The sequence below is a fragment of the Coccomyxa subellipsoidea genome (assembly GCF_000258705.1).
Source record: "Coccomyxa subellipsoidea C-169, whole genome shotgun sequence".
NCBI classification, from domain to species: domain Eukaryota; kingdom Viridiplantae; phylum Chlorophyta; class Trebouxiophyceae; family Coccomyxaceae; genus Coccomyxa; species Coccomyxa subellipsoidea.
Window position 1 is genome coordinate 359,483 of NW_005178028.1, and position 15,915 is coordinate 375,397.

General features: G+C 50.8%; 3 protein-coding genes across 3 annotated transcripts; 1 reads left to right on the top strand and 2 right to left on the bottom strand.

Annotated features, from left to right (window-relative positions):
- The first annotated feature begins 178 nt into the window (after window positions 1–178).
- Window positions 179–3,384, top strand: COCSUDRAFT_48504 (adenine nucleotide alpha hydrolases-like protein). Its single transcript, XM_005644906.1, has 5 exons — window positions 179–418; window positions 591–639; window positions 774–859; window positions 1,090–1,149; window positions 2,014–3,384. The coding sequence occupies exons 1-5, from the start codon at window positions 368–370 to the stop codon at window positions 2,221–2,223; spliced, it is 456 nt and encodes a 151-aa protein (XP_005644963.1). The 5' UTR covers window positions 179–367; the 3' UTR covers window positions 2,224–3,384.
- On the bottom strand, window positions 3,380–10,449 carry COCSUDRAFT_67356 (UPF0187-domain-containing protein). The gene is made up of 15 exons (XM_005644907.1): window positions 10,174–10,449; window positions 9,895–10,058; window positions 9,758–9,809; window positions 9,420–9,490; window positions 8,779–8,882; window positions 8,288–8,402; window positions 7,660–7,780; window positions 7,351–7,462; window positions 7,001–7,054; window positions 6,531–6,620; window positions 5,931–6,163; window positions 5,453–5,564; window positions 4,901–5,065; window positions 4,336–4,443; window positions 3,380–4,057 (listed from the first exon to the last, which is right to left on the bottom strand). The coding sequence occupies exons 1-15, from the start codon at window positions 10,332–10,334 to the stop codon at window positions 3,956–3,958; spliced, it is 1,764 nt and encodes a 587-aa protein (XP_005644964.1). The 5' UTR covers window positions 10,335–10,449; the 3' UTR covers window positions 3,380–3,955.
- Window positions 10,450–11,807: 1,358 nt separating this feature from the next.
- Window positions 11,808–15,528, bottom strand: COCSUDRAFT_43867 (hypothetical protein; the record flags this gene model as incomplete). The annotated part of the gene is made up of 8 exons (XM_005644908.1): window positions 11,808–11,930; window positions 12,301–12,411; window positions 12,725–12,884; window positions 13,318–13,542; window positions 13,993–14,161; window positions 14,761–14,860; window positions 15,107–15,258; window positions 15,381–15,528. 8 exons carry the CDS (start codon window positions 15,526–15,528, stop codon window positions 11,808–11,810), a joined length of 1,188 nt encoding a protein of 395 aa, XP_005644965.1.
- Window positions 15,529–15,915: the final 387 nt, after the last annotated feature.

Sequence of the window (15,915 nt, forward strand, 5' to 3'; positions counted from 1 at the left end):
GCACGAATATTTCATTTTCAAACTCCTGTTGTTCACATCCAATTCACAAGCTCTTGACAAAAATTACGTAGTCAACTTCCGGCAGAGCTCCCGGTCGTGCAACGATTGATGACTCATCACGTTGGGCACATGCTGCATTGTCCCTGAGCATTGCCCTGAGCACTGGTAAATGATCAGGGAGGAATCTTCTATACGTTTTGAAAGTATACTTCTTTTCTTCTTCATCAAAGCATCTAAGATCGAAATTAATGCATAATCTGCTGTACTGAGGAGAGAGCATACTTCTGAGAGGTCGAGCCGGCGGGGAAGAACCTCTCCAACGTTGTCCATCTTGATTAAAATTGAAAGGGGGAAACATTCCACAGAGATGGATGAAGAGGAAGGTCGGAATCTGCTCGTTCCTGTAGATGACGCGGAGGTGATCTTGCTGCCTTCGTTGCATGCTGGCAGGATGCAAAAGCTAGTATTACTCATTCCTAAGAGAACGGGAGGATGCATTTGTTTTCTTCATGATTATAGATGCGTGACTTGATCTTGTGCTAGAATACAAGCTAAGCACTTTCCATTTTACCAACCTTATTTCAACGTAGGACTGTGAACGCGCTCTGCATTGGTGCTTGGACAACGTACACAGGAAAGGTATGTTCAGATACTCTGCAACATTTTCACAAGCTCTAGTTTCTGCTTCCACTATTGAAGTGGAACAGATGGTCTTCTGTCAAGCAACACCAACAACGTGAAGGCAATCGTGAAGATGCCGTCCACTGTGGCAGGAGACACTGTCCACCTATTGCACGTCGTTCCCCATGCACATAACTCATCGTTCTCACACCTGGACGAGCACCAAGACGAGTTGCTGGTGCGAGGCTGCTCAATTTGTCTGTTGTTAACCTACTTGCAAACAGATCTTGAGCGCCCTGATGCCTGCTGCTGCACAGGCCCTGCCGAGTCCTAGCGCAGGATCATTGCTCTGCTGATAAGGACTGTTCAAGGCACTTGCACTGACTAGGGCTAGGAGGATCCCCTGCCATAAGTTGCACTCCACACACACACGTCCTTGCGGGAGTCACAGCCTGTTGTGACCTACAGGCGGAGCAGGCACGCGGGTTCATAGAGGAACGCTTCCTTCGCTCCCTGGAAGCCTCTAGGGTGAGTGCATATCAAGCCTCAGCAACATTTTTCTTCAAAAAAACTTGCCTTAAGACCAGGGTCACCGCATGCGGTGATTCCGAAAATAAAATGCAGAAAAATGCATGCATTATTGAACTAAATAAATGCGGGTAAAATGCGGGCTGCGGTGCCACATTGACAAGCTGGTACCTTCTGAGCAGCTCCCAGCCTCAGAATCGACAGCTGACAGGTCAGTCCGAGAGAGCCGAGGGCAGAAGAGCACCATGGGCAGGAAGAAGGGAAAAGAATGGGACTTTGTGCATGTCATCAAGGAGGTTCCTGAAGAGGCAGGGGAAGACAGGGGAGACAAGGCAGGGGAAGGCAGGGGAAGACAGCCAGCAGGATGAGGAAGAGGACAGCTCTGAGGGAGCTTAGAGAGCAGAGAGCGAGCTGGGAGATACTGGCAGGCAGTGCTTGCAGCACAAATGTAAAGAAATGGCCCAAAAGCCCGCAGCCTGCACTTTACCGCATTTTATTAGGGCAAAATAAAATGCGGTAAAATACACACATTCTATTATATCCCGCATTATTCGCATTCCGCATGCGGTGACCCTGCTTAAGACCACTCTTAGCCACCTGCTCAGTTTCTTATGGGCTACCATTCAGGTCATTTGATTATGCCCTTTTGTGAGCACTCCAGAATGGCTGCGCCTGACTCCAACCGGCTTGTCCTGTCATGATTTGTCCCTGCTGTGCTGCATTAAGCTGTTTCCAGGAGACGCACCGTGTTGTGCAGGCTGCAGGCTGGGAGTTTGCAGCTGCCCCTATGGGGGTCGAATAGCCGTGGGGCTGTGGGCGCAGATTCCAGCACCACGTCTCAAACAGTATCCCATGTGCGCGCAGGTGCCATACCATGTGTGCATCGTGCGGGGAGAGACGGACACCGATAGTGTGGGGCAGCTGATATGCCAGAAGGCCGACGAGCTGCATGCCTCTCTTGTGGCGATGTCAGCGCACAACAAGGGCCGCCTCGTGCGCTTCATTGTGGGCTCGACCACCCGCTACTGCATCCGCCACTCGCACGTCACAGTCCTGGTCATGCAGAACAACTGAGTGAGTGCACCGTTGAACAGCACCACTGGGATTGGCAAAATCACAGGGATTCAACAATCAGAGAGCTGGTTGAGAGGCTCATGTCCTAAAGGAGCTTGTTCGAATCAAGCAGGCAAGCTCAGGGGGCCTGGTCATGCAGAAAAACTGAGCGTGCGCTCTGGTGAGCAGCTGTGGCAGCAATGAAGTGGAGGCAAAAACAGCAGCATGAACAGCAGAAATCGTCAGCGTTTGAACAATTGGCAGTCCTAGCGGGATCTTGGGACCACGCAGAATGAGAAGCCATTTTGCTTGGAGAGCCACGGTATTCATGGGTCAGGCGACAACAGAAAATAGCCAAGACATCAACCTTTGGAGGGCTGGTTGAAAATCTGATGCCCAGAAAGAGCAAGGAGGCAAGCTCAGGGGGTCATAGTCATGCAGTAAATTTGAGTGTTTACAACGGTGAATAGCCCTCAGCAGCATATGCTCACTGATTCGGCAGGATTTGCTAGGAAAGTTTCCTGCCAATGTCAAGTACAGTGACTCAACATTTCCCCAATGGTGATCAAATTAATCCCAAAGGTCTGTAGCAGAGGCTTATTTGCATTGGCAAACTCAGCAGCCGACTTCTACTGCATCAATAATCTTGCCGCATGATCACACTGCCCAAGTCACTGGACAGTCCCTGTCATCTATTTGTAAACAGTAATAATATAGAGTACCGTGACTGCTGCAGACAAATGAACAATCACACAATCCCGCTCTAGGTTGTACAGATCTTTTTCTCCACGGATTTGCATCCCCAAGGGACCAGGGCAAATACAGTCAGCAGTTCTTGGTGAGACAAGCGCTCTCAGGCTCCATGCAGAGCACTGACAAGGATGCTTTCCCAATTGTCGACTCTTGCAATCAAATCCCAAAATGAAAGCTAGTGATAATAAGCAATGCCAGCACCTGGAAGCTGCGCAGCTCATGCAATCTGATTTCCTATACAGAAGCAGCAGCAAAAATACAGCAGTGCTAGCTCCTAAGGATGCGCAGCTCAAACCATCTGATCACTGATGCAGAGGATGTCAATTTCCAGATTTCAACCTCATGCCCAGATATAAAGCCAGCTGAGCTCCCTAGTGACATTCCCAACCCTGCTCAGAAGGAGCAGCAACAAACACCAAGTTCTCCCTCATACGCCAACCATTCTGTTAAGTAAATCTCATTGTTCTGGCAAGAAATGGAAAGCGCAATACGCCTCAAAACACTCTGGGTATGCTGTCTCATCTCATTCCTATCTCACCCAGTCAGCCAATGGTTTCCACAACCATTGGCTGGAGAATGGTCAGGGGAAATCCTGTGCTTGATTTATATTGGAGATCTGCAGCTTTATTTGGGTCTGCAATTGTGGTGCGCTCTGCGCTAAGAAGGACTGGACCAAAGCAATTTCAGCGCAGTGCAGCACTCTTGAAGGGGATAATCTCTTGGCAACAAATCGGCCGGCTATGCGTACTACACGCCTCACATCAAATGAAGATTTCATCACATGCTGTTGCACCGGCGCTAAGATATATCTGAAGTGCTTGTCTGTACTAGGAAGCGCTTATGGCTCCCCATGAATGATTTGAAGCATTGCAGAATCAGAAAATTGCTCAGCAACACAGAGTTGGAAGACGGGGCAGGCATGGCAAAGTAAGAAACTATTGCTCGGCTCTTCCTTTTGCGGCGCATGCGCATGCAGATGCGTATACCGGCTGGCGCGCTCTCAGAAGGGGCACACGTCTCTTTCTGCTTCAGCCTTGTCTTCGCTCTTGTCGCCATCAGAGCCCTGTCCCGCATTGTCATCGCCCGAGGCCTGGGATCCCACCTTGCGCCAGACAAAACGAGTCAGTCCAAAACAAGTTTCATAAGTCTTACAAGCATTTAAAGACATAACAGAACCCATATTTATAGGTTCACACCATTGGCCAGGGTCACTGACGGGACCACCTTGGAAGTTTTGCATGCTATGTGAGCCTACTGCAACGTTCTTGGCGCATGAGCTCAGGAGAGGCTGATTTTTCCACGCACAGTGCGCCTTGCTGTTGTTGTTATGCACTGAGCTTTGTCCGTGTTATTTGCATCACAGGAGTGAGGGCATCTCACCTTGGCAGAGTCCTGCCTGTCCACTTTGTGCGCGCATGGCTGCTCGGATTCACAGCCAAAGGTTTTCTCCATGGGAGCCAGGACTGCTGTGGTTTCGCCAATCAAATCCTGCGCAAAAACTACTTATATTTCCTGAGGACATCCCACTCAGACCATCATCCCCTGGCTATAAGGGAATCAACTGTGGGTACTGCCCACAAAAACTGACAACCACCCAATCCTGTTGCAGATCAATGTAGGTACAATGTGCGGACACAAAACAATGCCTGGGCACTGGCAGAACTGGCAAATGTGAATTGCCAGGTATATACGCCTGGCTCGATGCACTCGCCCCCTACTAAAAATTCACAGCGTCACGCTGTACTGCTCTAGACTCTGTGCATCGTGCCAGCTTCACAGCAGTGATGTCGGCAGTGCTGGGGCGGACTTTCTTTAGGTTTCATGCAAAGAGTCTTGGAGCCAGGTAAGCAAGCAGGGGTGCAGTAAGTCTTCTCATGAAGGGGGATATGTCGCTAGCTTCAGCATGTATATTCTAACCCAGCTGTCTCAAAAAGCGGGGCAGCACCTCGGACACGCCCAGCTCGCGGAGGGTATCCTGCAGGTGCCCCACAACCACGTAGAAGTGCTGCACTCCCAGGCCCTTCTCGTTGTGCAGCCGCCGGTGACTGATCGTGGGGTCCTTGCCCACATACTCGTCCGCGCCCCCCAGCGCATATGTCAGGAACCTTACCTGCAAGAGGCAGTCAAGTCATGGTCGGGGATAGGGGTGTGTTAAGTTGCCGTTTATTCATATGCTAGGCTGCCTTGAAGAACCATCGGAGTATCTTTATCCTCTTTGGTGCACATGCTCTCGGGAAACGGCAAAGTCAAGTGGACAGCAATGCAAATTTTCATGTTGAGCCAACGCTGCACCAGAGTGAAAGCTTTTCCAGTCATTGCAGCCTCTTGTAAGCTTGGGACCCATGCTGAACCACATTTGCTTTCCTGCTTTCAGGTGTGTTGCTTTGCATATTTTAGTATTTGTGGAACGCTGCTGGCATGAGCAGGTGCGCATTCAATTTCCGCGAAGTCCACAAGCCCTTTTGCTTTACCGTGCGACAACACGCGCCTGCTTAACCTTCAGGCGCTCAATGGAAATGTTGTTGAAGAAGCGTGCCACTCGCACATCCCCCAGGAGCTTCTTGTAAAAGATTTCCACCGCAGCCATCACCGCGGGTTGCCCTCCCAGCCTGCAACAGACACTTCAATAAATTCGTGTTCTTGAGGTGCCAATGCACACACAGGCAAATAATCCATGAGGAGTGTAAGGAGTGCAAAAAGAACTGCAGCACTTTGAATAGTAGTGATTTTGCCGTCTGTAGATCATGATGCTTGTCTGACAGAGCAGGCAGCGGACCTTTCCAATGGTGGCTCAAGGCAAATCCAGCTCAAGGCTGGACGATTACGGCTTGTGGTTGCATGAGCTGCAGTTTGCAGGGCAGCACTTTCTCTGGCGCTAGCTGCCAAGATGCCTGCGTACGTCTTACCCTCATAGTGATATTATAGAGCTCACCTTATATAAGTCAGAATGTGTCAAGTGTGGTAAATAAACTCACTTGTCATACAACGGCTGCCTGCAGCTCTCCTGATGGTGCTCAGTCATCTTGCTCAGCGCCGCCTTGTTGTGCAGAACATGCGCGGCCGCTATTGCGCTCTGAGACTTCGACCTCTCCTTCAGTTTTATCCCCAGGAAGCTTGCAGACCTCTCCTTCAGCTTCACCCCAGTCATGTCGCTCTTTGCGCGGTCCATGTGTTTGGCTGCTGCCATGTCGACAGGGGGTGGCGCCTCCTGCATGTGCGGAGCATGTATTAGCACGACGCCGTCAGTGATATGTCAGAATTACTCATCTCTTCATGGGCCCCATTTCATCTCAGCAGAAGACACGGGGACCTCTTTCTAAGATGGCCATATTGGCCGTTGACTGACATGTCAGAACCCCAGATGATGGCGCGAAATCTTAAACGGAATTTCAAAATATATGACATCTCAAAGGCCGTCAGAGCCTGCCCTGTCTTGAAGGCTGCAGCGCGCCTGACCGTTGATCTCGAGAGTGTTCCAATGATTTTCAAACGGCGTGAGCCGCTGCAGCATGTTTGACACAGGGGAGATGTGTGCAAAGAACATGCCAGTGCATTATGAGATTCAGGAGGCTCACCCCCTTGCCGTCATCTGGGCTGCCTCGCTCCCGGATGAAGTGCAGAAATTCCTGTGCGTTGGCGGCGATTGTGGCTGTGAGGCCCTCCAGCTGCGTGACACATCAGCACAGCGCGCTCAGCATGCTTGCCACATCAGCACAGTAAGCTGAGTACCCCATGCCACCTCAGCATGCTCAGAATGTATGCGAGCTCAGCACAACATACACAGCAGCCATGCCACCTCAGCACAGCACATAAAGTCTGCATGCAGACAAAAGCACAGCGCACAGAGCGTGCAGAGCTTAGCTTGCATTTTTGCATGACACAGAACAACTATAAAACTGCCTAATACAGGCGCTGCAGTTAAACTTCGCTGCACAAAGGGGCCAAGGTACAGGGCAGGTGCAGGTGGACAAGGACGCTCATTAACGTCCAATCTTGCCCTTGGGTAAGCATGCGGAAGCGGGGGGATTTTGGTCCTCTCACGCACCGGCAGATCGCTGAAGTCTGTGCCAAAGGGGTTCTCAATCTCCACTCCAATTTCCTGGACAAGCAGCCTCACTCCCTGAGAGCACATCATTGCCACCCACAGATGCTAGCACAGAAGCATGACAAATTTCAGGGACAGGAATGCCCTGGAACTGCACATTGACTTTGACTTGTGCACATAGGGAAGATTGTACGACTCTCATGTTACTCATATTTGCACGTTCCCAGGACTCAGTTGATATTCTGCAGTAGCACAGAAAGTAATACAACACTTGCAAGACTGCTTGCGTTGACACCTGTGGCTCTGGCATACTAACGCAGGTGCGCGCATGTGCCAGGGTGCAGTCTCACCTCATAGCCGAGCAGCTCGTATCCAACAGCGATACTGATTGGAATCGTGTACCAGCCCAGTGTGGTCACTTGGGCCACGGGTAGAAAGCAGAGCCACAAGATCAGGAACGCCCTACGAGACACAACAGCCCGAAATTTTTTTCCTGCACGTTGCCTAGGGATTCTAGTAGATTCTAATTTGGCCTGTGCAAGCATACGTGGCATGTGGGAGAATGTACGCGCAGTCCACTGCAGAGCTGCCTGTTTCAGATTACTTCTGGATGGAAATGGCCTTGCTTTGGAGTACCATAAGCTGACTGCTTGAGTCACCTGAGGTGCACCACGTAGGCCCAGGGCATGGGTGTGTTACGGATTCGCAGGCAGTTGTCAAGCTCGTCCAAGAGAGTCCTCAACCGATTGTCAGCCTCGACCATGATCTCCAACGACCCAACTGCGCATCACACTTATCTTATTTTCATTGGCAAAAATAACCCACTTCCAGCAACCCTGCAGGAGACACCTGGCCCCTGAGAGGGTGCACCAAGACAGGACCCCAGCCATACTTTCCCCCCCTTTTCTTAAATCCCCCCAGCAAAACTGGGGGCACAGGACATGCAGTGCAACACTTTGCTGTCGGATGACTCACAAGATGACAGGTAGAATATGTCTCATCCCCCTTTTGTCGAGCATTTCTGTCAAAGACATGACGGCCAGTTTGGGGCTGCTGTGTGATGCTGAATGCACTAGGCAGGAGCCAGCTTTGTCTTGGGAGAGAGCTTTCGCACAAAGCTGGAAGTCATCATGCGAGTGGATCTAAAATAAAAAAAGGTCTCAATCATTGGGTCTGGCAGGATGTTTTGGGGAATAGCACATGGGGCTCACTTTCTTCACTTTTAAAAAATAAAGCATCTCTAGCCACAGAGGGAACACACTAGGATGTGGGAGGAGGGCCTCTCACCATACTTGTCGATGTTTGCACGGAGCACATGGGTGCAGCGCCTGATGGCATACAGCGGCAGGTCATCACATGTGAGCATCTTACGCATTTCACCAATTGAGAGCATGTCCGACACCTGTTGCACATGAAACCACGCATGGCTGAAATGGCCCATTTTGAAGATGGACAGGCACGGCAGTCCGAGCCAAGTAGGGCTGTGCTGTGTAAGTAGGCATGCATCGAGAAAAACATCACCCGAAGCAGGAGCACTGATGTTCACATCGCACACGCGCTGTCAATACTAGGTGTGGCAAGGTGTTTTCCAATTCAAAAGGTCACCAAAACATGACAGACCTTCTCATAACGCCCATGCATGCATGCAATTAATGTGACCCATCCAGTCAGATCTGCACTCTTAAAGGCCTGCTGCACTGCAAACAATGGCGCTCATGACTCCATTCCGAAAGCGTTGTGCAGGGGAGTAAACCCAGCAGAGTGTACTGGCAGCTCACCTCTGACATGTCACGGCTGTAGTGCAGATCCTGCTTGACCGCCACAGCAAAGACAGTTGTCCACGTGACGAGCTGCGACGCCTGTATACCGTCGTCGATGTACGCTGCAAAATGCCACACAAGCTTACTCTGCTGGGTGGCCCCTGATTTTTGCTACCACATCGTTTCCGGCCCGCTATTGGCTACAGCATTGTCTGAGCATGCAATGTATAAATAGGCCGAGGGCTGCCTTGCTATGCAGAATGGCATGAGGTGTCTGAGCACAGGCAGAGCAAGTTGCATCATCCCATACCATTTGCATTGCCGAGTTCAAAGCTCGCCCAATGCTGACACACAGCCTTTGACCTTATTCTTGGCGATGCGCTCGCTTACAAATTTGTGCATCACAGACTTGTACAGCAGGTGAGTTGTGACGATGAGACACTCTGCCCGACTCTGGCGCGAGTAAGCTTAATGCTTTTTCAAAGGTTCAAATCAGCATGTAAACCTTGTGGGGTCCCAAGCTGAAGTCCACTAGTCCCACTTGCATGGCAGGGGGATCTATATCCAACTATCTTATCTAAATAGGTATGAATTCTCCTGGGCATGCAAGCCAGGGTGCACAGGCATCGACAGGACTTGGTGAGATACCACTGCCTCACCTTCTGATATGCGGCAGAGATCACAGCAAGTCGCCATGATGTTTCCCCAGGCCCGTCGCCCCTCCCACCATCTGTTCAACACAGACACTTTGTGTTGGTGGGAGGATGTGAAGGATGCAAAGGGCGGGTGAGCAAATTTTCAGGGATGCTCATGGATGCTGAACAGGGGCCAGGTCAGAATTTGTAGGCTTATAAACGGATTGATCGCTACAAGAAAGTAGCTGTGGCAATCGCTTGCTGCCTGGCCAGCCCACGGTAGGCATGCTGCGCTACTTGTGACAGAAGCACAAGGACCCTGTGCTTAAGGGCGCGCTTTTCCAAAATGAAACTCTTCGCACCTCTCGTATGCCGTTTGCGTCCGGAAGGTCAGCAGGAGGAAGAGGGCAAGTCCTGCAGTGATCACACAGCTATTCTTCAGATCACTGGCCAGTGGACCCTTTTGGTAAACCCAAGATTTGCCGAGCAAGAAACTCACCAATAGTATCAACCGGTGACGACAGAGCCGTAAGTTCTTTGTAGTTGTTGAAGTCGTCGACATGGAGCTTTATGAGCGCGACAGCCAATATGACATAGCCCGAGTAGATGAGCATGGGAACGACAGGAAAGGCCCGTCCATGAAGCGCGAATAGTGTCGCAAACCTGTAAAGAATACAGAATGGGCAGCTGAGTCATGCGATAGAATAAACCAGGACAAAGCTGATGGAAGGGCTTTTTTTCCGACTTGACTCAAACTAGGGCAGCCCAAGTGCCGCACCAATAATTCTTCCAAGGAATTGATGAGTTCTCATCGCGCAAGATTGCTAGCTTTGTAGTTCCTGCGCCACCAGGGACTGGGGTATTTTTCTTCTTCCGTTCGCTGTTGGCTGCCTGTTTTTTAAAGAGCGGCAGGCCGCCGCCCGTGCAACCCCACTTCATGTCTTATGCAGGTCTGCAAGTTGCATGGACACTTACGCTGATTTGGTTCAACTCAGACGCATTGAATCGCTCAAGCTCAACTCAAGGCAGCAACCTTTCCTGCCAGGGCGAACACATGGGTGCGGTAGCAGAGGGATGCGTGCCAATAGGGTACTTAATACATATTGTATAATATTAATCACCCTTGTGGGCCCTTCCTGGTTTGTCTTACCGCCTGCACCTACTGCAGTACAGTGCAACAGAACACTTATTCTCGGCAGATCAGTGAAGTGAGCTTGGGCCTTGCCAATTGTCTATATTTGTGTCTTGCGTGCAGGCCAATTCAGACCCGGCTGGCGGGGGACAGTTTTGAAAGCACCAGTACAAAGGGTGAGCACAACCGTCACGGTCACGCGTGACGCCCACGGCGGATGTTCAACCAATTGTTTTTGTCTTGAATGGATCTGTCGAGTCCATCAAGGTTAGCATATGTGCCAGCCTGTACCTGCATCTTGCCTCTGGCAGGAACAGCATATACCAACGCAGGGCAGCTACAGCCTACCATGCTCAGAGCTGAGACACAGCGTGACAAGCCTTACACTGACTGCATCAGATCAGATACCATCAGATACCAGAGTCTGGTATGGAGGCCCCAGTCTTGGGCATACTGTGCCTTGACCACTGGCTAGGATCACAATAAATTGAAAGGCGCATGTTGTGAAATCTGTGAAAAGGGATGCCTGCAAACGCAAGGAGCTTATCCTTTATGACTAGTAGTCATCTGATGAGGCACAGCACTGATCTTTACATCGCACAGCAAGTAAATTTTATTTGAAGTCTTGTGCACACAAATATCACAGGGCAACGCACAGCGCTGGTGTTAAATCTTCTTTCAGCCACACTGTCACCCAAAAAAAACCAAATCAGAGACAATTGAATAGTAGCATTTCGCAAGCAAAGGTATTGAGCGCCATCATGCTGCAGGTAGGAATCAATTTGTACCCCACAAGCAGGGTGAAATATAACAATCAAACAAGCATCAATACCATAATCAATGCCTCAGTTTTCCTGCGCAAGAGCCTAGGCATTGATGCACTAGGGCATACTTATTAACAGCAGCGGTGAACACTTGCTGCTTCAAGTTTTCAAAACATTTATTTCTGCTAGTCTATCACTTTTGAACAAACAAAAGTGCAAGCTCAAAGACTTGCTTTGATGATCATTCCTTATTCCCCGTACTCTTTTTCAATCGTGCAGTTCTATCCCAGAAAACTTTCAGCCCTTCTTCTGGGCCAGTGCTTTCTTTCCAAAAAGCTGACAGGCCTTTGCACTAGGGAGGGAGCGTCGAATTCTCGAATTCTCCTCACAGCATACCTTCACAGAGCATGCCCTCTCCTGCTAGCAAAGCCATGCGCCGCAGTTTGTACATGAAAGCACCCGGCATGTGTTGGCGAAGCTTCGCTATTTACAGGCTTTGCAAATGTGAATTTGAAATCAGGCCGTCCAGACCATGGAGCCATAAATGATGACACCCAGAAGAGCTCCAGTAAAAAGAGAGCCCACAGCGTAGATGAATCCGTGCAGCTTCTCTGGCAGGACCCTGAACTGCGCTGTGATCTGCGCAGCAACACATGATATCTTCAAAGTCCTCAGATCCTGCAGGTGTACAATGTACACACCGTGGAGATGGTCCTTCCTGGGCCTCTCAACAAAAGAAGGACCGAGCTGCATCAGTGTGTCCAGGCAACGCTTGCCCAAATTGACAAGGTAGATCCAGCAAATATTGAGGGGATTGAGATTTCGAAAAATATCAGCAGCGGTACTGGCTGCTGCCACAAAATTTGCTGGATATAAAATATGGATGATCTTGCCATGTGGAGTACTTTCTTGATGTACTCTCCTCGATCTTACCACACTCCTTACCATATATCCGTAAGTGCTGTGTTTAAAGGACAGCAAGATGGCATCTGGGTCTGTCTCTGCTCACCTCAGCAACAAAGGTGGAAACGGTGGAGAGAGCGCCAGAGAATCCAGTCCGGATGGCGTATGTCACAATTGTGCTCCACATGCTCAGCTTGCCCAGGTGGCTGCTTGTTCCCTACAGGACAAATTGCCCACGTCACACCCCAGGGGCAACACACACATGAGATTATCATAAGGTTGCAAGATGTTGTAGTCACAACTTGACAACACGCGGGAAACTGCCTGTTGGGTTGTGCAATAGCCAAGATGCACCACAGAAGGCGCAACACACCAGAAAAAGGGGTTGGTATAGTGTTTGCTGGATCAATTCCGAGCGTGCAAGAAAGCCTGCAGGAATCTCTTCATTACCTGGATTCTTCAATCACTCTGGGTTTTGAATGAGCACTACAATAGCATTGTAACAAATGGGTAATCGGGTAAGTGCGCACCCCAATGAAGTAGTTGACAGTGCAGGCGAGCATGTTGGCGGCGAATGTGCCGATGGGCAGCCACTTCCACTCTCCCGGCAGCGTGTAGTTGGTCTTTGACAGAGTCCAGCGCAGCGTGCATCCAATGGGTCCGAACAACACTGCCAGCCAGCGGCCGCGCCTGCAGCAACCCAGAATTTCTGCTCAGCTCAACTGTATGGGTAACTGCATTATCATGTGCAGCTGCTAAGTAGCTGCCTATGACTGATATTGGTACCCACATTATTTTGTTGCCCCCTTAGACGAGATTATATGTACTGCAGCGGTATGCTCGTTCTTGTACAGACACAGTGCCGCGTGGGGACCTTGCTTTGTGATAGTACAGCACAGCAGAGCATAATAGGTGCATTCTGCACCAGCAGGCACCCAGGAAACTTTCCACACATTACCAACTATGCCTGTCACGAGGTTGCGCATGCTGCTACCAGCGAGACTAGGCTGGGCTGCACACAGCAACATGCACCTCACAGGCTCTGTGCATTCCCTTTGTACATGCCCCATTAATCACATCCAAGGAATACTACAAAGACACTTGATGTTATTCTCCGTTGCACGCAGAGACAGGGGCTTGCCTGCTGATGTGCTTGGGGGAGTTGTCCAGGACAAAAAGCGCCAGGAACAGCGCGGTAGACAGCGCCAGCAGAATGCCAGCGCCAATGTGGGTCTTGTAGTGGAAGCCCGGCTCTGAGGGGCCCTCGGTCTCATATTCGTCCATCTGGAGAGCCTTCTCAGCGTCCGTCAGCTCGCCTGCCCTGGATGCCTGGATGTCCGCAGTCTGCCTGCGCAATCGAATAGTAACATGTATGGGAATGCTAAATCAGTCCACTGTCCCCCCCACCCCCCACCCCCGGCTTTTTTGGTGCGGCGGTGCAAATGCACTGCTCGGCTGCGGCCGCTTGGGTGGGAAAGAAGCCATTGCTGTTTGGCACATCGGCACGGTGAGTCATGGGAGCATCTGCAAATGAGCCAAAAATGATGCTGTGGCCTGCCAAGCAGGCACTTCTGCGTTGAGTCTGGAGGCCGCCGAAAAGATCATCAAGGGCGTCCAGAACCAGCACCTCATCTCAGGCCTCCAGGCAAGATCCTAAATAAAAAGTAATAACTGCAAAACCATGCATCCTGCCTTGGGAGGGCTAGCAGTTTCCAGTAGCATCCAGCAGCCCAACCAAGATAGAACGCCAAGTCATCAGGAAAATTCCAATCCAAATTTGAGTGAGACCGGGCCGTACATGGCTGCCATCTTCTCAAGGTCGGCTTCGGCGCGGCCGCCGGGGGTGATGTAACGATCGATCAGCATTGCGCAGTACTGGCCAAAGACATAGGAGGAGAGGGCTGTCTGGAGTCCGATCACCATGCCCCAGAGAAACTCTGTCCACTGGCCGCCCTCCTTGCCCAGACCTGCAATTTAGCTATTGTCAGAATGCGTGTATTTGGAAGAATTATTATTACTATTACACGCTTTTTCTGCCAAGAGGCAAGGTGCATCCTGCAGACAGGCTGCAGTTAAGGGCTGCCACAATCCTACCCCTTGTTGAACTCGCCAGATCCTAGCAAAACCCAATCAACCGTGGGCACGGTGCTCAGTATTTGTACCGCCCCCCGAATTGGAAGAATAAGTTACAATACTGGTAGGACTTGTTAGGCCACTGAGGGGCTAGCCAACGTGAGGATGCCAGAATGTCGCCTGCCCATATCCAAATTGAATGTAGAATTGAAATTCGGGAGCTCGAAACAGCAGGAATAGAGAACCGCATAGGATTAAGCAAGCGCCTATGTGCAGACCGTTCCTAGTTTTGGGGTTCCAGGCAGCACGTGAGTCACTGGCCACTGTAAATGCTCAAGAGCATTCCCATCAAAGTGCTGTTTAAAGCAGTGCCTTCATGCAATGCTGGGGCTGTTGTGGCATGCTCCAAACGTCCTAGTTCGTCGCTGCGCTCAGAGTCCATCCTCGTGTGAAAGCTTCAGGCTCGACAGATGATCAGGGAGTCGGGAGATACCTCCGAGGAGGCTGGTGACGAGGCTGTACTCCCATGAGGCGAAAGTGGTCAGAGAGCCGCAGTAGCCCGTGCGAAGGCCGATGTGGAGCTCAGGGGCGCTCTGCAGGTTTCGGCATAGCAACCCTCAGGACTCCAAAACCTCGCGCATGCTCAAAATATAATGCTGTTGGCACGATTGCGTATTTACGTACTGTTTCGCGACGGTGAAGTCCTTATACGCTTTCGGCAGTGCCTCAGTCTGGCCATCAGTTGATGGGCTCAGCGCCGATTCGGCACGAACATGATTAACCGACTTGGATGAAACAGGTCTGCATAGAAATAATGCTAAGTTTGAAGATGGTGATACCTGCCAGCTGCTCTTGGCAGGAAGGATAGCGATCTCTTTCTTGGAAGACAAACCAAGGGTCGCGCCGGCAGCCAGGAGGCCCATGATGAACGAGCCCAACATGTTGGAGGCAATGTCAGTGAAGTATGCGCCCAGAGTGTTGTGCTTGAGGCCTGCGCAGCATAAAAACACCCATAGTTGAGAGGAAATAGTGGCGGACCCTAGACTCGATGAAATCCTGGCACCATTGAATTTGCGGCGCCAGCAACTATTGGTGTCGGATGAGATGCCTTACCTTCCGATGTCAGACAGGTACCAAAATCTGGACCCGGTTTGCATGTCGCAAACAGCTTGTCCAGGTAGATACGAGTCAACACTCCTAGCTGGGCGAACAGCGCAAGGTGAACAAGCGTGACCACAAGGTCCCTCCATCTCTGAGGCATTGTTCCGAAGCCTGCAAACAAGTGGGAGTGAGATTATAGCTGGCTGATTTGGGCCCCAGGCTCGGACGTCACCTCCCTTCATGTTCGATGTCGAGTTGCAGACATAGGTCTCAACGGACACCCAAGTGAAAGCAGGCTTGTATATCTCTGAAACAGCGTCATGACTGCTCTCGCATTAGATGCTACCCAGCAACAATGGTCAGCAGTGCTACTGTCGCCGCAAAGCACCAGTGGGGTTCTCTGATCGGCACGTCTCCCAGAGCAAGTCTCGAAGAAGGTCACCCAGTGGTCAGGCAATACGCCTTACCTGCAAGGGCTATGCCACCAAGGCCAACAGTGTCGATTAGTGTCCGAAGGTGCTCTTGCCTATAGCTTTCCACTTGATGT

What these genes read in the sequence shown, in the direction of transcription:
- COCSUDRAFT_48504 (XM_005644906.1), top strand. Translation starts at nt 368, where the DNA reads ATGGATGAAGAGGAAGGTCGGAATCTGCTCGTTCCTGTAGATGACGCG. An exon ending in TTCCTGTAGATGACGCGGAG is followed by an intron (nt 419 to 590) that starts GTGATCTTGCTG and finishes ATTTCAACGTAG; the next exon opens with GACTGTGAACGCGCTCTGCA. An exon ending in AGCACCAAGACGAGTTGCTG is followed by an intron (nt 860 to 1,089) that starts GTGCGAGGCTGC and finishes TGTGACCTACAG; the next exon opens with GCGGAGCAGGCACGCGGGTT.
- COCSUDRAFT_67356 (XM_005644907.1), bottom strand. Translation starts at nt 10,334, where the DNA reads ATGAAGTGGGGTTGCACGGGCGGCGGCCTGCCGCTCTTTAAAAAACAG. An exon ending in CAGACTTCAGCGATCTGCCG is followed by an intron (nt 6,621 to 7,000) that starts GTGCGTGAGAGG and finishes TGTGTCACGCAG; the next exon opens with CTGGAGGGCCTCACAGCCAC. An exon ending in GCCCAGATGACGGCAAGGGG is followed by an intron (nt 6,164 to 6,530) that starts GTGAGCCTCCTG and finishes CCGCACATGCAG; the next exon opens with GAGGCGCCACCCCCTGTCGA.